This window comes from Pavona decussata, unplaced genomic scaffold (assembly GCF_977016875.1).
Source record: "Pavona decussata unplaced genomic scaffold, jaPavDecu1.1 SCAFFOLD_14, whole genome shotgun sequence".
NCBI lineage: Eukaryota > Metazoa > Cnidaria > Anthozoa > Scleractinia > Agariciidae > Pavona > Pavona decussata.
The window spans coordinates 244,093-265,008 of NW_028145437.1; the positions used below are offsets into that span (position 1 = coordinate 244,093).

Genomic DNA, 20,916 nt, shown 5'->3' on the forward strand with positions numbered 1-20,916 from the left:
ACCCATAACGATTGATTGATATCGGAAATCGATGACCAATATTGATGGCCAAAAATTTGTGTTTTTTAGTTTCCATCAATTGTTGTCAATTGTCATCAATATTATTGTTATTGATTTGCATATGTTTTAGGAGGCCAAAAAGAAATGCTTTTACAGAAGAAATATGGAGAAATATAATAGTGTGTGTCCGTGGCAGCCATATTGGAGGAGCGAAACAATAAAATGATTTTTCTTTGGGAAATAAATTTTGTTATAATACAAATATTTTTTGTTTGGCTCCCCAAACATGACCACCATGAACACACTCAATTACATAACAGTTGTATAATTGCAGGGTACGTATCTAGGCCCAAGGCCCAAAGAAATTAAGAACAATTAATGCTGCTCTGAAAAATTTCATTTCCAAAATTGTTAACAATAATTGTTGTGTCAAGTAACAGCTAGGCCATTACAACTCATGATAGTTTTCGCTTTAGTCCAGCTGGTATGGAAATGATCATGATGTTCATCTTTTCAATAAATAATAGCGGAGCTCTGTGCGACAAGGCTCGTGCGTGGAGCCCCATGGGTAAGAAAATTTGCATGCATCAATGCCAGAAATTTTGGTTTAGGTTATGTCATCACTTCCCCTATGCAGCACCACAGGGCAACCAATACGATTGCCATACTCAAGTATGTGAACCAAATGCATTTCTTTGGCAGGAAGTTGCATCACCAACTGTGTTTAAGAACAACAGAAAGAAATGTTGAAGGCAACAAATACAAAGTCAATTTATGTGACCAACAGTGGGAGAAACAGCAAGACACCTAGCAGTGGGAGTCAAATCGACTCTTAAGAGGTGGCACATATTAAACAGCTTTATAGCGAATTCCAGCCAAATCTTGAAGTGAAATCATTTTACTCAGTTTTACTTCGATCCGGCATGACGAAACGTTGGATTTTTCCTCTTGAAGTGAAATGTTGCAGTGTAATCTTTGTTCCGTAAATGTTCATTGGTAGCAATGTGCAGCAAAAAAACCAAACATAGGTCCTTGATTTTGCAATACAAAACCAGTGCAAACATTGGCCATTTTTATACTTAAGGACGCATTATCCGTCTGGACGAACTTGGGCAATCATTGCCCAAGTTCGTTCAGACCAATAATGCGGCCTCTAGTATAAAAAGGGTCAATGTTAAAGGACTTGTTGCTGACTGAGATCATTTCTAGCATGCACTTGTAAAAAACTTAAACAGGGTCCCAGTTTATAACGAGGCTAAAGATGTCAACATTTTTGTGAATCACCCCCTTGGATGAGCTCATGGCACAAGATGTAATTATGAGCTCAGTATTTGGTCAATTTGTGTGAAATTTGCACAACCAAAAGATCTTGGAAAGATCTACAAATTGAAGGCATAAAATCATGCCCCCTCCTATATATAGATATATATATATATATATAGGGGGATACCCAATATGTACAACAAATAGGAAAACTTTTAATGTTTTTCTTCTTTCGTTTTGGACTTTTCTCACTCTAATATGTGACCACCTGCTCCATCTCTGTTGGTGTGATTTATAGCACACCCCAGAAAATACCTTTTAAATGGTATATCACATGTGGTCTCCCAGTTCATAGTTAGCGATTTATAAAAATTTGGCATTTCCCTCGGGTGGGAAAGGGTTAAAGAAGCAGTAAACAAGTTTTCTGTCAATTTCTGTAGAAAATAAAATCCCCAATCAGTCATTATAATACAATTGCAGAGTTCTACTTTTTTCTGTCAACAAATTTGACTCGCAGTGGTCTGTCGGGAATAATTACTCCTCTGAGGAATGGCTCTACAGTGTCCCCAGGAGGGTAGCCAATCTCAAACTGCTGAACAATTCTGGCCAAGAGCAGATGAAGTTCCAACTCGGCGATGCGGCGGCCAAGGCACATCCGGGTTCCAAATCCAAATGGAATGGAAGAGAAAACCTCTTTGGCGTCATTAAACTTGCAGCTTTGTTCTTTATCCCGAAGCCATCTCTCTGGTTTGAATTCCTGAGCATCTTCAAATACACTCTCATCTTGACTCATGAAGTATGAAAACATGTCGACTTGAGTACCAGCAGGAATACAATAGCCACTGAGTATAATATCTGTTGGTAAAACTCGGAATAACACTGATAACACAGGATACAGCCGCAGTGTCTCTCGAACCCAAGCTTTGAGGTAAGGCACCTGTGCTAGCATTGTTGGTGTTGCTGTGGTTTCATTTCCCAGAACAGACAAAATTTCTTGTCGTAGGATTTCTTGTTTGTCTGGGTTCTTCGCCATCATGTACAGCACCCACTGCATGGTGTTAGAAGTTGTGTCAACTCCAGCAAACAGAACATCGATAACACTCGCAAGCAGATCATCTTTGGTGAGTTTTCCACTTGACAACAGAAATTCAAAGAATCCAGCTTTGTCATCATCAACCTTCAATGGGTCACTTGACTTGACCTCAAGCTCCTTAATTCTTCTCTCTATAAACAATTCGGCATAGTCATACATGGTATCAAAATTGTTGAAAAACTTTTTAAACTGTTCAGTCTCATAGATCTTGTAGAACCAGTTTGGCAAGAATCCTACACCAATTGCATTGTACAGAAAATCTCCGACAGCCTTGATGAATATCTGTGCCTCTTCGTTTACTTGTGGCTCCAGACACCCAAATCGTTTGTCAAACAACATCTCTGCAACAGACTCAAACGACCATTTGAACAGCTCGTTATCGAGTCCACAAACCTCATTAGCTTTCTCAGAACCATCAGGCTCTCGAACAATTCGCAATCTGTGAATAAAATCAGATATAATTTCATTGAAGACAGAGGCGTAATCAGCGACTTCTTTGGGTCGAAGCATTCGTTTGCTAAGCACGCTTCGATGTTTGTACCACTCGGGGCCATCTGCAAAGAACACACCGGGAATCTTTTGTCGTTTCTCGCGATAATAATCGAGAATAGGGAAGCGAAATCGTTGTGGATACTTGGACTCGTTTCGCAGTACTTTGGCGACATCCGAAGGGTCTGCCAATGCAACAGTGTTACGACCGGCAAATTCTTGTTTGAATATGTAACCATATTTGTTTACGCTTTCTTGCTGCACGGATAATAATCGCTTTCCAAGCGGCTCACCTCCAACAAAGAATCTCCAGGCTGATCCTACCACTGGAAGGCTGATGGGTCCCGGAAGATCAGCTAATGATTTCAAGGTTTCGTTATTCCTGGACTGAGCTAACGTTGAAAGCGAGAGAGAGATTGTTCGATTGGAACAGTTGATGTTTCGCTGAGAACGTACGAAGAACAATCCACAAGCTTTTAATTTCATGGCTTTAAACATTACATCGATTGTCACGAGCAAACAGGCAATATGGCGGTCACCAGGCCTGGTCGGAGAGACGTTGCCGACGCCGTACCGACCAGCAAGGTTGAGAAAAGATAACATCGGCCTAAGGGAGGTGACGTCATGGGTTATTCTTCGGAGCAGCCACGAACCGAGATCCGATTATACCGGAAATTGACCTGCATTCACTCTCTTTCAGTAGTAATGGCGGACGACGTCGGGGAAATAAAGACTTCGAACGTTTGTTAGGATTCGTTATGGTAGAATACAGAGTTCTTTCTACTTTCGTTTCTCGGCGTCTGAACACTGACCTCAAGGATTTTACGTTCGATTTGTGGAAGAAACGTGGAACTATGAAAACAGTCAAGATTTGCTTAGGTAACATCGGCCTACGGGAGGTTAACATCGACCTAAAGGAGGTTAACATCGGCCTAAGGGAGGTACGTTTTATAGCACCACGTTTGTATCGTATGTGTTATACTGGCACAATCGTACACATGGAAAGCTTATTTGCAAGCATTAAAACTTACAATCTTGCAGGAGCTTTTCTAATCATTGACCTGAGTGTGATTTCATTAATTTTATTACCACGCAACTCATAACATCCACCTACAGGAGGTTAACATCTACCTAAGGGAGGTACAGTGGCTTACAGCGTATATTTTATAACTTATGTATCATAAAAGTCAATTCATAGGCATAGAAGCTTACTCTCTAGCAGGGAAACTCATCATAAGGAGCTTTTCTATCATTGACTTGAATTTCATAAATATTTTCATTTTTACCAACTCATAACATCCGCGTATAGGAGGCAAAGATCTACCTAAGGGAGGTTATGGTATTATAATAAGGAAGGATGGACTTGAAGAAAGCTTACGAATCTTAAGGGGCTTTTGCATTTCGTGTACATGCCGTTTTAGAATAAATTTATTTATAAAGAATTATTATTATTATTATTATTATTATTATTATTATTATTATTATTATTTTTATTATTTGAAAAGCCTTTTAATCTCACTAGAATGAGATTAATGAGAGTTTTCTCATTTTTTTATTTACACTCATAACATGGAATATTTAACAATTATTCACCAAAGTGGAGGTGAATAGTAAATATCTGTCACTTTCACCGACACTGAGGTGAATAATTGTTTTAGTATATACCACACAAGCTGAATAAGAAGTGGACCAAAAATTACTTTAATTTCTTATTGTAGAAAGTTCCATCTCGCTTTCTTGCAGACAACTAAAACTTCTGGAGGCACTTGCTTAGTGTAGCTCACGTGTATTTTTTGCAATTGTTGCGTGAAATTTGTCCTATTGTTGAAACCACACTGCAAAACATTAGATGTTTCTTTGTTGCCATTTTGTATTTTTTGTAATAGCCGTCTTTTTTAAAGAAATATTTTCCTCTTAAGTGACCGTGGCGAAACGGGAAGCCATCTTGTTTCTCTTCGGTTGCTCGGAGGTGAATAGTACTAGGCAAATCACCTCCGAGCTAGCCAATCAGCGCGCGCTACAAGCACTATTCACTTGTGTGGTATATACTAAAATATATTATTATCAATATTATTTTTTGGCAACACACTGACCTATGCTGGGCCATTTATATTCATCTAATGAAACAATTTTACAGCCATAAAGATTTGCTGTGAGAGGTGTTATGGGTTTAAATAGAAAAAATGCAGGTGCATTAAAATAGCATAATAGCTGTTATGATGATTAAAGGCAATTGTTTTCTTGTTGTTGTTGTCGTTTTTTCTTGGTTGACCCCATCAACCTGTAATTTCCACATTAAATTTTGCTAGAAGTGACTGTTTATGACTGTTGAAATGATAGATCATTTTTAAAAATATAACCCTTAATATGTCAGAATTTATTTTAATTTAATTTGTGATCACTTACAAGAGGTTTGACTGTTTGACTGCTTACTACAGTACATTAACAATATTGGTTTTATTTTATTTCTTTTCAGGATGCAATACTTAAACTGTGTAGACCGCTGAAGAAACTGCTACTTCAAAGACACCTATGACTCATCAATTCCTCAAAAGACTTTGTGTACAACAGATGTTGTTGAACTGTTATTGTCAAGCTTGACCTCTCGTCATGTGGCAAAATTATGTAAAATTTGATATTCAAGTTTGTAGGGTTAATTGACGGAGGATCTCCCATATAATGATGGATTGGATGCAAATGGTCATAATTTTGTTCCTCTCTGGCAGGAAATTGTGTAGATTGGTATATATGTACCACTTAGAGTGCAAAGATACAAAATGACCAACATTTTTAAGTAATGTTTAATTGGAAGAAAGATTCTCAGTCCTTTCAAGAACTTAAGGACGGTGCCTACTATTGTTACTGCGCATACGTTCTGTGCATCTGGAGATACTCGGGTTTCCTATGGGTGGTGCCTACTATAACAGGGATATTTTTGCGCACTTTAAAACTATGCGGAGAAAGCAGAACTTAGCAAGTGATTTTGGTATCCAAGAAGAAAATTGGGGGGAAATCATGCATTTTTCAGAGATAATAAAGCTTCAATTTGGAAAAAAGTGCCATACATTGCTTTGTATTTTGCTGCTTTTTAGAATAATAAAAAATTGTTGCTTGGTTATCTCTAAAAAATGCGTGGTTACCCCCAATTTCCTTAAATTTGGCTTTCAATACCTGCTACCAAATCTGCTTTTCCCGCATAGTGATAAACCGTGCAAAAATACTTCGCTATTAGTAGGCACCGTCCTTAAGCAGTTGTGAAAAGAAATCCCAAAAAAATAACTGAGGGTCTTTCTTCTACTTAATCTTTCACCTGATATTGAAATGTATCTTTCAAATATCCATATTCAATTACAGTTATGGTTGCTAACCTTTATGGCTATTGAGTCAAAAAGATATGACATAAAGAGCTATTATTTTGTAAGTCAACAAATCTGTACCTCAAGTAAAGGTCAAAATGAAATTGAGCCATGCCATGAACCTTTGAGTGTGCTTTTCAAAAGATCCAAATGAACACCCCTAAATGTTTTCATTTTCATGTTTTAAGCTCATGACGTGTCATTTGTTATCAAGTAAGCTCTATGCTTCTAAATACGGGTGGAACTTTGTCATGAGTTGGACAACAAGTCAAATTTGAACAAAAAATAAATGCCTTGTCCCCCCCCCCCCCCTCCCACATGGCATTTGACCATGTACCATGCCTGGGAAGAAGGGAATTGAATTTGGCTGGGGTAGAGAAATTGAACTGAATTTACACTGTACCTTTGGCATTGGAGAATTTGGACTTTTCTCTTTTTTTTTTCTTCTGTTTGAATACAATAATATTATTGAACAACTGAGACAATATAATATATAATGCTCTTTATTCATAATGATAGTACAAGAGAGTGCATGGTAATAAGTAATACCTGTAAATCGATATTGAGATGCCGAAGCCGGGGGCTTATATGGCACAATTCATACAGGAGATTGGTCAAAATGGTGCAATTACTTTACAGTTTACAAATAAATAAATAAATAAATGAATAAATAAATAGATAAATATTAATGTTAATAATAGTGGTGATAATAATAATAATAATAATAATAATAATAACTTAAATGAAAAAAAATTAAATAAATAACAAATAAAATATTAAATTAAGCTAAGCCGTGTATACGAGAGTTCAAAAGGACATGAATTCACAATTTGATTGGAAGTAATCTTTAAGTTTTTGTCTACAATTCGAGATAGTAAGCGAATTACCTAAATCAAGAGGGTTGTCATTCCAAATTTGAGGGCCTTGTGCATGAAGTGCAAAAGCCCCTTAAAATTCATAAGCTTTCTTCAAGTCAATTCTTCCCTATTATACATACTTGCATGGTGCTATAAACATCATGACCTCCCTCAGGTAGATTTTTACCTCCTGTACACGTAGGTGGAATTGTTATCACTTGGTAAAAATAAAATGAAATTCAAGTCAATGATAAAAAAGCTCCTTATGATCCCAAGTTTCCCTGCTGAAGAGTAAGCTTCTATGCATATGAATTGAGTACACAATGTCTTTTGTGGAATTAATGAGTCATAGGTGTCTTTGAAGTAGCTGTTTCTTCAGCGGTCTGTGCAGTTTAAGTATTGCATTCTGTAAAGAAATAAAATAAAACCAATATTGTTAATGTACTGTAGTAAGCAATGAGAGAGTAATGTACAATCGTCTTTTAAGGTTTCTTAATAATCACAACATTCTCTCTGACAATCAGTATGGTTTTCGCAAGCATCACTCCATGGCTAGCGCTTATGCTCTTACTTGTTTATATGACAAAATCTCTTCTGCCATTGACAATAAGGAAAGCACAGTTGGTATTTTTATAGACTTGTCCAAGGCCTTTGACTCCGTTGATCATAACATTTTGATTTCAAAATTAGAGCATTATAGTGTTCGCGGCACTTCACTTAGAGGGTTCGAAAGCTATCTAAGCAATAGACAACAATATGTGGAATTTAATGGCGTCAGTTTGGAGTCTTGCGAAATTAAGTGCGGGGTGCCTCAGGGTTCTATACTAGGTCCCCTACTCTCTCTACTCTATATAAATGATCTGTGTAACGTGTCAAAGGTCGTGGATTTTATTCTTTTTGCAGATGATACAAACATATTTTTCTCCCACAAAGATTTTAACTTGCTTCCTGGAATCTTGAATTCTGAAATGCTATAATTAACTCAATGGTGTCGAGCAAACAAGCTGTCCATTAACTTTAAAAAATCAAATTTTATGGTTTTTAGACCACCCCAAAGGAGGAAAACACTTGATATATCTATTCGAATTGACAACAATGCAATTGAACGTGTGAAAGAGACAGTATTTTTTGGTGTTATCCTCGATGAGCATTTGTCATGGAAGCCTCACATTCTTAGTGTTTCTAGAAAAATATCAAAATCAATAGGTATTATTTATAAGTCTAGTTTTTGCCTTCCCAAAACCTCCTTACCCTCCTTGTACTATAGTCTAGTTCACCATTACTTAATTTATTGTGTTTCTGTGTGGGGATCGACATATCAGTCTAATTTAAATCAGATTATTGTTCTGCGAAAGAAGATAATCAGAATAATATCTAAAGTTTCTTTTGATGCTCATACTGGTGTTCTTTTTAAAGAACAGGAGATTTTAACCCTTTCCCGTCCGAGGGAAATGGCGAATTTTTCTAAATCGCTAACTATGAACTGGGAGACCACATGTGATATACCATTTAAAAGGTATTTTCTGGGGTGTGCTATAAATCACACCAACAGAGATGGAGGAGGTCACATATGAGAGTGAGAAAAGTCCAAAACGAAAGAAGAAAAACATTGAAAATTTTCATATTCGTTGTACATACTGGGTATCCCCCTAAACTATAGCTTAATGTACAGCTCTCAGTGCATTGCTTGTTGTAAGATATCAACTGGACCCTTAACGTACAAAGGAAAAAAAATCCAAAAGTTTGAGGGGTGGTAAATCAAGTCTCATATAGGAGGGGGGCATGATTTTATGCCTTCAAAGATATTTTGGTTGTGCAAATTTCACATAAATTGACCAAATACTGAGCTCATAATTGCATCTTGTGCCATATGGCACTCTTGGTCGGGAAAGGGTTAAAATTCTCCGACATTTATTTATACCAAATAGGTAAATTTATGTATCTTTTTAAAAGAAGCTTACTTCCAAATTGTTTTCGCGATATGTTTACTCTTGCAAGCCAGATACATTCTTATAATACAAGAAATTCCAACCTTTTCTATATACCTTATTGTCGAACTAATCTTCGAAAATTCTCAATTCGGTTTCAAGGTCCTACGCTTTTCAACTCGCTTAGTCGTGAAATTCAAAACAGTGAAAGTATCAGTTTGGCGAAAGACTTAGAAAATTCCTTCTTTCTAAGTTAAATTGACTCTTTGTTGAGCTACACACCTTTTTCTTGTTTTTTTTTTTTTCTCCTTTTAAAAAAAAAATTATTGGAATTTTCATTCAGTACCATTCTATGGTTTATCCTATAGTTCCAGGACGCCTATAGTTAATAAGCCCCAGGATTCTATATAGGCTTCCTAGCCTTTAACACATTTCATCTTGTAAATAGTTTAGTAGGAATATTGTGTATCATCTTTAATGTATTTATGTTGTATTTTTTGGTTTATGGCAAACAAAAAATGAAGCAGTCAAACAGTCAAACCTCTTGTAAGTCAGATCACAAATTAAATTAAAATAAATTCTGACATATTAAGGGTTATATTTTTTAAAAATGATCTATCATTTCTACAGTCATAAACAGTCACTTCAAGCAAAATTTAATGTGAAAATTACAGGTTGATGGGGTCAACCAAGAAAAAAATGACAACAACAACAAGAGAACAATATTGCATTTCACTGTATTCCATGTTATGAGTGTAAATAAAAAAATGAGAAAACTCTCATTTATCTCATTCTAGTGAGATTAAAAGGCTTTTCAAATAATAATAATAATAATAATAATAATAATAATAATAATAATAATAATAATAATTCTTTATAAATAAATTTATTTTAAAACGGCATGTACACGAAATGCAAAAGCCCCTTAAGATTCATAAGCTTAATCTTCAAGTCCATCCTGCCTTATTATAATACCATAACCTCCCTTAGGTAGATCTTTGCCTCCTATAGGCGGATGTTATGAGTTGGTAAAAATGAAAATATTTAATATGAAATTCAAGTTAATGATAGAAAAGCTCCTTATGATGAGTTTCCCTGCTAGAGAGTAAGCTTCTATGCCTATGAATTGACTTTTATGATACATAGGTTATAAAATATACGCTGTAAGCCACTGTACCTCCCTTAGGTAGATGTTAACCTCCTGTAGGTGGATGTTATGAGTTGGTAATAAAATTAATGAAATCACACTCAGGTCAATGATTAGAAAAGCTCCTGCAAGATTGTAAGTTTTAATGCTTGCAAATAAGCTTTCCATGTGTACGATTGTGCCAGTATAACACATACGATACAAACGTGGTGCTATAAAACGTACCTCCCTTAGGCCGATGTTAACCTCCTTTAGGTCGATGTTAACCTCCCGTAGGCCGATGTTACCTAAGCAAATCTTGACTGTTTTCATAGTTCCACGTTTCTTCCACAAATCGAACGTAAAATCCTTGAGGTCAGTGTTCAGACGCCGAGAAACGAAAGTAGAAAGAACTCTGTATTCTACCATAACGAATCCTAACAAACGTTCGAAGTCTTTATTTCCCCGACGTCGTCCGCCATTACTACTGAAAGAGAGTGAATGCAGGTCAATTTCCGGTATAATCGGATCTCGGTTCGTGGCTGCTCCGAAGAATAACCCATGACGTCACCTCCCTTAGGCCGATGTTATCTTTTCTCAAACCGACCAGCAAATGATCCCCGACCGGAAACGGAAATGATCCAAATCATCTTCAAAACCTCTTTCGAACCCTAGTGTTTTTATTACATACAATAGATGATTTTAAAAAATGATTTACGAACACAGTAGTGAAAAAGTTCTATTGAATAACTGTCAAAATGTCCAAAAACAATTTGAAAGGGCAGTATCTTACAAGGTAAATTTCTTTCAAGACGGGTCTTAAAAATTCCATTCGCCTTTTCTGAATAAATTCGCGATAATTTCTCCTCATTTAGTTTGTGTTGTGTGACCGAACTGTCCAGGACCTAACGTCGTAGGGGCAGAAAGAGAAAGGACAAAATCATGACGCGTTTACTTTCTCCATAAAACCCTTAATGTGGTCATTTCACGTCGTTGTTTAGCAGAGGACGACAAACAAATATACCAAACTTTATAACGCACGTGCAGAGCCAGTGTTACTAAAGCTATTGTTTTCTAACGTTCTCGTCAGTTACCGTCGTCGTCGTCGTGGCTTTTCTTAATCTTTAGTTTGTTACTCACGCCACGTTCCATTAATGACATTAATCAGGAGGCCGAATTTTTGCAAGCAGAACTTTTTTTTTCCGTTATGGTTTCCCGTCCATATTCAAACGGCATTTTGGACTTTATATTGCCCGGGACTTTAATATTGTCGTGACCAAAAACTGAATTTTTTGAAAGCGATTGGTTTTTGGAAACGCCGTTTTCCTTAGTACCCTGGTCCCAGAGGTTTTCTTTCTTTTTTCTCCCCAAACAGTATCGGAGCCGCGAAGTAACGTCCACAGCTCGTTGTCGCCACTTCGCGTCTCCGAGGAGAAAGAAGAAAGAAAACCACTGGGGCCAGGCTATAATGGGCTCCTGGTCGGTGGTATGGTGTGGAACTTTTTGAATCACTGTCGTCACCTGGACATCATTAATTTTGTTATTTTCAACCAGTGTTTGACGACGGAAATGCCACTTAACTTACGTGTGGACGGAAGCAAAATTCGAATACAAAAAAGATCTACCGTAAACTGCCGCTTTTAAGCCCTGGGCTTATACAACTTCGTAAGGGGTTTTGGGTGGGCTTATAAACGGAGGGGCTTATATCCGGGGTGGGGGAGGGGGGCTTATAACCGGAATAAAAAAACCGTTTCGAAACGAACTATAGCAGTGTTGATCGAAATACGCCTTTCATAATAAATCAAATTCATTTCAATATTTGGAACAAAATTAAAACTAACAACGCGAACGAAACGAAAACTACAGGAAAGCGTTGAAAAGTTACTTTAATGGTATCTTACAGCAAAGTTACACGGCAGTTATATAACGAGTCGATAATAAAAAGGGAGTAATAAACATATTGTTCCGCAATAATTTTTCCAATTTTCTGTTTGAAGTAGTATAGAGTTTTGCGAAAGTCACTCACAACAAGGAAAGCTAGAGGGGGGTGTTTCCTCTTGCTATTTGACTCTCTAGGTTTTACTTACTCGAACGCGAAGCGACTGACACAAAGATTTTTTATTATAACCGAACGACGGTCAAACTCAATTGAACTTGAATAATAATGAATGGCTTAAATATGCCTAGCGGTTCACACATTCTGCACGCATTATTCATAGCTTAATTTTTCCGAGTGGTTCACACATTCTGCACGCATCTAATATTACATCCCCCTTTCTTAATAGAAAAAACCAACTTAAAAAAATCAACTGAAAGTTCCTCAAAGATTTTTTTTTTTTAGTGTCCCTACAGCTACACTTCTTCGATCAGTCTTTTTGGTGGTCTAACAGTTTGATGTGGTCTAGAGGCTGCAATGCTGGGATGGGTGTGGTCTTGCGCACACTGCGTCGGCAATGTCTGGCTGACGGTTTTCGTCGGTGGTGATGCTGGCGCAACTGACTCTGCCGGAAGGGCAGGCTGCCCTATTAGCTCTTCTGATTGGTCGCTCTGAATTGCAGGACGCAAGTGTCGACGGTTTCTGAAATATTGCGCTCCAGATTCGGTCTGCACTTGATAACGTCTGGGTGACCTGTCAGTGGGTTGCTGAATCACTGTCACAGTGGCTTTCTGCCAAACTGGCTTATTAGGATCCAGTTGCACGCGAACACTCTGGTATTGCTTTAGATCCTGAAGCTGGTTGGCTTTCTGATTGTAGTAATCTGCTTGGGTCTGTTTCTGTGCTATCTGCGCTTCTCTGCTCTTCTCCAGATTAGGATGTAGATATTGATGAATGGGAAGTAGTGCTCTATACTTGCGCTGGGTGAGCAGTTCTGCTGGACTTAGTTGACCCGGTCTGATTAGCGTGGATCTGTATATCAGCATTGCAAGATGTGGATCAGAACCTGACTCTTCTGCCTTTTCCATGATGTTCTTTGCCGTTTTGACCATGGCTTCAATGAAACCATTCGACTGAGGGTACCTTGGGCTTGAGTGCTGCACCTGGAACCTGTATTGAACAGCGAATGCTCTGAACTCCTCAGATGCAAATTGGGTTCCTTGATCTGTGTACACCACTGCTGGAATCCCATATTCTGCAAATATTGTCTTGAGGGAGATTAATTACGTGACCTGACGTCTGATTGGACAGTTTCTTCACAATAGGAAATTTGCTGAAATAATCTGCAACCAGTAGGTAGTGGTGGGAATGGTGTTCAAATATGTCGACTCCAAGCTTGACCCATGGCATCACTGCATTTCTGATGTCATCCGAGATTCCTGGCCAAAACACTGTCTTGCGTGCTCTTAGTAGAGTTTTCTCCTCTCCCAAGTGCCCTGCGTGAAGATCTCTTAGATATTCTGCTCTCTGCGATGTGGGAATCACTAAGCGGTGAGCTTTGAATATCAGTCCGTCTTCGATTGCTAGCTCTTCGCGATAATTCTAGTAATGCTGTACTGGTTCTGGAAGTTGACGTTTTTGAACTGGCCAACCATGGAAAATGTAATGTCGTAGCTGATTCAAGGTTGGATCTGCAGTGGTGGCAATTCTGGTTCTGTCCAGGCGATTGTCTGTTGCTGGAATGGCGTTAGTAATCTGATGCACCGGAATTGCATCCATCTGCTTTGCATCCTGAGGTTCTGGACTGAGTGGATCGACTTTACTCAATGCATCTGCTATTGAGTTGTCCTTTCCCCTGATGTACTCTAACTGAATCTCGTATCTTGCAAGCCTCAAGAGTAGCCTTTGAAGTCTTGGGCTTGCTGTGGCAATTCGCTTCTTCCAAATCGTCTCCAGTGGTTTGTGATCTGTTTGAACTCGAACTGGTTCACCAAACACATAGTTGTGCAGTCTCTGCATGGCGAATACCACTCCTAACAGTTCCCTCTCAATGTTAGAATAGTGCTCTTCAGCAGGAGTGAGTGTTCGGGATACGTAGATCACTGGTCTACCTTCTTGTAGCAATACGGCACCCAATACTTTCAACGAGGCATCCGTCTGAATAACATGATCAGACTTGGGGTTGAAATACGCGAGTACTGGAGTCTTGGTGAGCTCTTCTTTGATCGCGTCTAATGCATCTTGAAGGGTGGAGTCCCAAGTCCATTCCACGTCTTCTCTTAGTAGTGGCTTGAGCGGCTCGAAGAGTTTCATTAGCTGGACTGAATAGCGCTTCAGATAATTAACCATGCCTTGGAAACTCTGATCTTTTGGTGCACTCATCTGCTTTATGGCCTCTACCTTTCTGTCATCAATCTTCATTCCTTCCGGTGTCAGCGTGTGTCCAAAGAATTCACATTTGGTGCTCTTAAACTGAAGTCTCTTTGGGTTGAACTTGATGCCATTCATCCTTGCTGTCTCAAGTAGCCTGAGCAAGTTCACATCGTGATCCTTGGAATCCACGTACTTGAGTTTGTTTGAAGTTTCTGTTCTTGCCTGGTTTTGCTCGCTTGCTTTTGCAACACTTCTGGTAGTGTCCTTTTTTACCACAGCTATGACACGTTACATCCTTGGCTGGACACTTTGACTTTGGATGAGCTGGCCTTGCTACGCAACAATAACAGTCTTGCCGCTTCGTTCCATCCTTGTCTTGGGAAGTGTCATCTTTGTCGTGTCCCTTTCTTGATTTTCCATCTTCTCGGTGCTTCTCTTGAAGCTTGTGAATCTGAGTTGAACCTTGTTGTATGGCTGTGGCTGCTGCCGATGCTGTGCTGAGAGTCTGCATAATCGATCTTTGACAATCGCTATTGTAGATGTAGGTGGCAATCTCGATGACCCTGTCCGCTTTAAGTGTATCTTGGTTCTCTTCCTTACACTTCTGATACACCAGTGGATTTTTGAGTCCAAGGAGAATTGCATTCCTGAGAGCCATGTGTCGGTAATTTGTCTGCACTTTTCAATGTACTCAGGTAGTTCCATGTCTCCTTGCGTTAACACCTTGTATTGAGTAGCCGCGACGAGTTTGCTTCCCCTCGGTTTGCAGCGCTCCTCCAATTTCTCGAGATGCTTTTCCCATTTCTTGAGATCAGCTTCGACAAACGTCGCCTTGTCGAGAATATTTTGACCCCGCTCTCCTGACCACTGGTAGATACACAAGCATGTGAATTCTGGATCTGCTTTGGTCATCTTTAAACCTTTGCATAAGACAGAAACCTTTTTCTTCCATTCTAGGAAACGCTCGTGTAGTTTTCCATCGCTTGTCCAGTCGAGAATCGGTCCTTTTGTTAGCAATTCCATAGCCATTGAATTTCGCTCACGTCGCTAAAGCTCCGAATTAATATGAAGGCTGGATTTTTTAGGTCCTGACACCACTGCCAGCACTCCCACTCCTGACACCATGTTTCCTCATGCTATATGACTCTCTAGGTTTTACTTACTCGAACGCGAAGCGACTGACACAAAGATTTTTTATTATAACCGAACGACGGTCAAACTCAACTGAACTTAAATAATAATGAATGGTTTAAATATCCCTAGCGGTTCACACATTCTGCACGCATTATTCATAGCTTAATTATTCCGCACGCATCTAGTATTACAACATGGGGCTTATAATCGGATGTATTTTTTGGTTTACAGGTAGATGGGCTTATAAGCGGCAGTTTACGGTTTTTTCAATTTTCTATTTTTTGGGATGGTAAAAACTGACAATGCCGAAATACTAGAGTGGACGGAAACTGAACTGCTGTTTCGACACTCAATAAAGCTGCTTTTGTGGACTGGGCCTAAGTTGTCGTTCCTTTACCATTTGAATGTTTACATCGCCCTCTGTGAACATGTGACACATTTCAAAATGAAAATACCATGTGGGTTCATACTCATGTAGTAAGTGGACCTTACATATACTTGAGTCCTATTTCAGGTGTGAACGGGTTTAATTGAACCTCAAGTAGCCTACTTCGTGGCCATGGTAACGCATCTTGTTTAAGACCATTCTTACGAGTTTACTTGCATACTGTCAAAACAAAGTTCCGGAAATAGAACTTACGAACGTTTAAAACGTTTTAAAAGTAAACTTGCATGGTCTCAAGCATACTTAAGCTTCTCATGTGGGAGGTCTAGTTACCACGATACGGTGAACCCACCAACTGGTGCTAAAGCAGACATCACTACTAACAATAAAATCAGGTAGTGAAATAGGCATTTCACCCAAGGTTGTAGACAAAAGTACCCTTTTAACTTTACAAAGCAGTCGGAGGGTACGACCCAATTGCTTTCTCTGACACGAATACGAACAGCTAAATTGTGGTGTTAGATAAGTTACACATGATAACAACACAGCATGCGAATACAAAAATTAAATCTTTTTTTGGAACATAAACGGATCTTGAATACCACTAAATTCATGGAACATTAACAAAGCCAATCCCTGCTGTGTTATGGTCGTGAGGATACTCATCCAAATTCATATTTTCTCCGGACATCCGCGTTTGTCAGGCTATAGAATTGCAAAAGATAAGTATTGTTCTTAACAGTAGGCCACTGTTAGCCCAACGATAGGCTTTTGTCGAGAAACAATTATAATTAGCCCTCTACGAACTTCGCGCTAAAAGTACTCATATAGAATGAAAATATTTATAGCTAATCTCTAGTGAGGATGCGTTTCAAAATTAGTTAATTATGACAGGCCGTTTAATGTTTAGCAACATAACAAGGACCGTCTCCAACGCTTTGCTTCAGTCTTTGGTTGCACTGACATTATTCAAATGATAACAAATCAAATCAAATGGCCCTATTAAAGTAACCTGAGTATCATGCCTTCCTAAGGAGAGAGGGGAGGGAACAGAAGGGGAAGGAAGGCTTTTTCTCTCCTTTTTCCCTTGTCCCCATCCCCACCCCTCTGAAAAACCTGAAATAGAATTGTTTAGTTTCTAAGACCAAAATACGCTGCAGACATAAAGTATACCAAATGTGGCATCTAACCCAGCTATCTTTTGAGGCAGAGTGAACTGATCGCCTTGAAAACACGCAACACTTAGATTCAGGGCTAACGGCAACGTAATCAAAGAGATGTACACAATCGGTGAAAAAGCGGCGGCCATGAGGACGATTACCACATAAGGGAACAGCAGAAAAAACGCGTGAAGGTAGCATGCGCTCTTTAGTCCCACTATCACCGCGAGGGTCCTGGAACCGGCTTTCCTGTCTTCATTAATGTCACGTGTGTTCTGACTGCAAGAGAAAAGAGAACAGTTTAGTTACTTTCGCTGGTATATCTACATTCCAACTGACGTCCAGTTGTGTGGTTTGAATATCAGACTATGAATATCAGAATATGAGACATGAATATCTCAAAATTGCAGTAAGATTTGATCGAAATTGCCAGAAAAATTAGGCTCGATTTCCATAGCTCCCAAGGTCCTCGGGTCCGCTTTCCTACCCGGGGGGTGGGCGTGGGCTCATTCCCGAACAGCGGCTGGTAATTGAGCCTACAGAAAATTATCCGTGCTATTTCCGCGCCCGTCGGATGTAGATGAAAAGACCAAAAAAACAAACAAATAACAAGTACTTTGTAAATACATTCCGCTAGAGACAGTGTTGAAAGGTGAATGACCGAAAAGTGCAAAAAAAAAAAAATAGAAGAAGAAGAAGAAGAAGTTTACGCGTTGTTGAAAAAGTCACAACGTTTTTATAGCCGGACAAGGAGGAACGGGAAAAATCATTTTTAATCAAAGAGATTTATCGAAGTCTTGAAAGGAAGAGAGAAGAGGTATCCATGATTTGTTCGAGTGGAATAGCGACAACCGTTCACGATGATCTTGAGGCTTACGTAAATAAAACAGTCTACGCACACATATACGGACTTCAGACAGCAGAGCTACCCAGTGACCTGGCTTCAACGTTCCTTGTCCAACAATCTGGTACAGGAAAGGGTACGCTCTCTAGATTCTATCATTTGGGACGAAATGTTGATATCAAGTAAGCGGACCGTCGAGCTGGTACAGAACTGCACTTAGCCGGGAGGGGTGAGTGTACGGTTTGTTGCAAGCCAAAGGTATCACGTGGATTCCCCCTGCCAGGCACATTTTAGTACTCGTGAATAGGTTTGACCGTGAGTTTGTCATGACATTGCAGAGACACGGCTCGATCAGCGGCAAAAATGGCGGCCGATTTGATATTAACTTTGTTTTCAACGAAGTGTCAAGTCCTGAGTCAGCCTGTGTCTCAATAAATGAATTTCTCCGAGAAATATGACCGCGCATCATCCTTATTGGCATATGGTGAGGTAGGTAGGTAGGTAAAGTAGGCCTGATACTCAGGTTACAGGCCCGTAGCAAGGCTAAAACAACTGAGGGCGCTTAGCAAAATGGTGAAACAAAACTACCCCCTCCCCCCCACTGTCACTGACTGACTTGGGAGTTTAAGATGCAACGAGAACATAAAAAACCCGGTAGATTTAGTGAGTAAAACAATAACTTTGCACCTGGATGACACTCTCAGGTCATGTTTTTGCCTTTTCTTCAACGTGGACTACTACGCGAAGTTTCCTAATTTCACGTTTGAAGGAGGACGTAGACCGTGAACGACAAAAATTGTTCTTTCTTTTTTTAAATTTGGAATCGGGCGGTAAAAATCCGACTGCAGGAGAATTTTTTTTCTCTGGTCTTGAGGACATATTTGTGTGGCTTTTTTGTGTGACAACGCAGGAACACTAAATTGTTATAAACTAAGGACATTTGTATTGCTTAAAATGAGCGGATGTTTAGAAAACAAGTAGTTTATTTCGACAGCTTTCACGGCTTCAGATTGGTTGATTTCAATCCATTTTAATTCTTATTTCCGATTCACAAGATAGGAGTGCCTGTTAGCGAAGGAAACTGACAGGTAGTAAACAGACTATTAAAGGTTGTGAAAAGGCACTTGTAGCGTCAGAATTCAACATTATTTGTTTTAATTATATATTTTTGGGCACATTGCTTTTTAACTTCTAAAAATTCTGGGGGGGGGGGGAGGGGCTCAAGCCTTCCCTGCCCCTCCCCCCTCTACGGCCCAGGGTTAGCTTTGGTAACCCGTGGTTTTCATTGAATACATACGGAGTGTACCTGGAAAACAGTGAACTTAAACCCACTGGAATCGTACTGAAACGGCCAAAATACGCCACATAAACAATGACAAGATATCAAGGAGTCAAGGAAAGACATTTTGTTTTCCTGCTCTTTATTTTCGATTCCTAAACACGTTTGTAAATTCCCACAAACCCTTATAATTGACGCCATTGCGTAACAAAGGTCTTGCAAACGCTCCTAGAGCTTGGGCTACCTGTGGTTCAATGAGCTGATTTTTGAATAAGCACATCGCAAAGGTGTAAGGTGTAAACACACCATAAAAAGAAAATTCCTGAGGTCGGTTGCTTTGTCCTTAAAGTTTTCTTATGCGTTTTCCTTGAAGGAAAACTGTTCCCGCATCAAAATAAACAGATTGATAAGGACTATTAATAAAACAACAAGAAGTTATTATGTCTACTAGAGCGTGGAATGAAAATATTCATAAAAATTTCGATCTCTTCAAATGACCCTCAAATTTGTCAGGAGCTACTAGTATTAAGTAAACAAAACAAATATTTGGATCATACCTGTGAAGAATAGCCTCCGTAAAGAACACCAAAGGCAACGAGTATAAGAGTATCCTAGGATTTGATAACTGGCGATTAGTGGTTCCAACTTGTTCAATGTAGGTGAACACAACAGACAAAGGACCGAATATTCCGCATGCTAACACGTCACCCAGAACGACATTCTTCAGTCCTCCGCCGTGGAGCAAAGACGCGAGAAAACCAGACGCAAAAAATCCAAATTCCTGCCTGAATTCCGCTTCAGAGAGTACAGCCAAGCAAGTGAAAGCCACTATGGCCAGAAAGTAACTCCATATTGCCCATTGGGTACACAGTTCGAGCGTTCGGCTTCGCGTCAGGGACGAGATGAAGAATCTTCTGTTCTGAGCTTCGTAGAAAGAGTTGACAAAGTTTCCCGCTGCGTGTGTTAGCAAGATAACACAGGCTGTAAGAAAGGAGTTTAGAGGATCAAACTTGCTGTCATGTTTCCAAGCTAAACATGTCCCAAGAAGAACTGACAAAATGGACGCTGGGAAGGTCCAAGGTTGGAGAGATTGCATGAAAGTGGTGAATGTGCTCATCTTTCTGGAGTAAGACATAATGAGTTCTTGTATTCAGGTCACGCTAATAATTGAACTCCCTGAGATATAAACACGAGGAAGAAATGCGAAATGCGATTTATCACGACAGATTTAGACTCTCCTTTGTGACAACATATAAATGAAATGATCACTTGGCTTCTTCCAAGCGTAATGCATGTTATTCAGAAATTAAAAGGATATGACGCGGTATGTATTAGGGCGGTGTTACAGATAATTAAATACTAGTATGTAGGCGAATCGAATACCACAAAATAAATAGATCTGTCAAATACCTATGCTAATACTATGTCGCGCAACCGTGTTCACTAGGATTGGCCCGCTCGCGCACGCGTTTTATTCGTACGCTATATCGCAGATTTGCGTTAGCGTACTGTTTTGCAGTCGATTTGTGTGTGAACAAAACACTCCTTGAAAGGATACAACGAGCGAGAGAAGCAGGAGGAGCCGTCCATAGAAGCTAGAAGCTTGTACTGACTACTTGTTCGCGTAAAAAATTATTCCTTATAGCAGCCTCTTTTTTTCTCTACAATAGTTGCTGTCTTTTCGCTCCATTACCGGTGTTCAGTTGATCTAAAAATGGATACTGCTGTTAAAGTTTTTTTTTTTTTTTTTTGG

General features: G+C 39.3%; 3 protein-coding genes and 2 long non-coding RNA genes across 5 annotated transcripts; 1 reads left to right on the plus strand and 4 right to left on the minus strand.

The window, feature by feature from the left end:
• Positions 1-1,508: 1,508 nt before the first annotated feature.
• On the minus strand, positions 1,509-3,414 carry LOC146487551 (sterol 26-hydroxylase, mitochondrial-like). The gene has a single exon (XM_085129621.1). The coding sequence runs from the start codon at positions 3,341-3,343 to the stop codon at positions 1,748-1,750; it is 1,596 nt and encodes a 531-aa protein (XP_084985747.1). The 5' UTR covers positions 3,344-3,414; the 3' UTR covers positions 1,509-1,747.
• A 2,618-nt stretch (positions 3,415-6,032) lies between these two features.
• Positions 6,033-6,322, plus strand: LOC146487552 (uncharacterized). Its single transcript, XR_014868259.1, has 2 exons — positions 6,033-6,228; positions 6,268-6,322. It is a non-coding gene; the product is annotated as an uncharacterized LOC146487552 (long non-coding RNA).
• A 117-nt stretch (positions 6,323-6,439) lies between these two features.
• On the minus strand, positions 6,440-10,666 carry LOC146487553 (uncharacterized). The gene is made up of 2 exons (XR_014868258.1): positions 10,359-10,666; positions 6,440-7,464 (listed from the first exon to the last, which is right to left on the minus strand). It is a non-coding gene; the product is annotated as an uncharacterized LOC146487553 (long non-coding RNA).
• A 3,840-nt stretch (positions 10,667-14,506) lies between these two features.
• LOC146487554 (uncharacterized) lies at positions 14,507-15,152 on the minus strand. The gene has a single exon (XM_085129655.1). The coding sequence runs from the start codon at positions 15,017-15,019 to the stop codon at positions 14,507-14,509; it is 513 nt and encodes a 170-aa protein (XP_084985781.1). The 5' UTR covers positions 15,020-15,152.
• An 851-nt stretch (positions 15,153-16,003) lies between these two features.
• LOC146487555 (ubiA prenyltransferase domain-containing protein 1-like) lies at positions 16,004-20,464 on the minus strand. Its single transcript, XM_085129641.1, has 2 exons — positions 19,721-20,464; positions 16,004-17,319 (listed from the first exon to the last, which is right to left on the minus strand). Exons 1-2 carry the CDS (start codon positions 20,296-20,298, stop codon positions 17,019-17,021), a joined length of 879 nt encoding a protein of 292 aa, XP_084985767.1. The 5' UTR covers positions 20,299-20,464; the 3' UTR covers positions 16,004-17,018.
• Positions 20,465-20,916: the final 452 nt, after the last annotated feature.

Excerpts from the sequence above, each read along its gene's own strand:
- LOC146487551 (XM_085129621.1), bottom strand. The coding sequence starts at position 3,343 with ATGTTTAAAGCCATGAAATTAAAAGCTTGTGGATTGTTCTTCGTACGT.
- LOC146487554 (XM_085129655.1), bottom strand. The coding sequence starts at position 15,019 with ATGGCTCTCAGGAATGCAATTCTCCTTGGACTCAAAAATCCACTGGTG.
- LOC146487555 (XM_085129641.1), bottom strand. The coding sequence starts at position 20,298 with ATGTCTTACTCCAGAAAGATGAGCACATTCACCACTTTCATGCAATCT. Across the intron at positions 17,320-19,720 it reads ACGGAGGCTATTCTTCACAG|TCAGAACACACGTGACATTA; the intron begins GTATGATCCAAA and ends TTTCTCTTGCAG.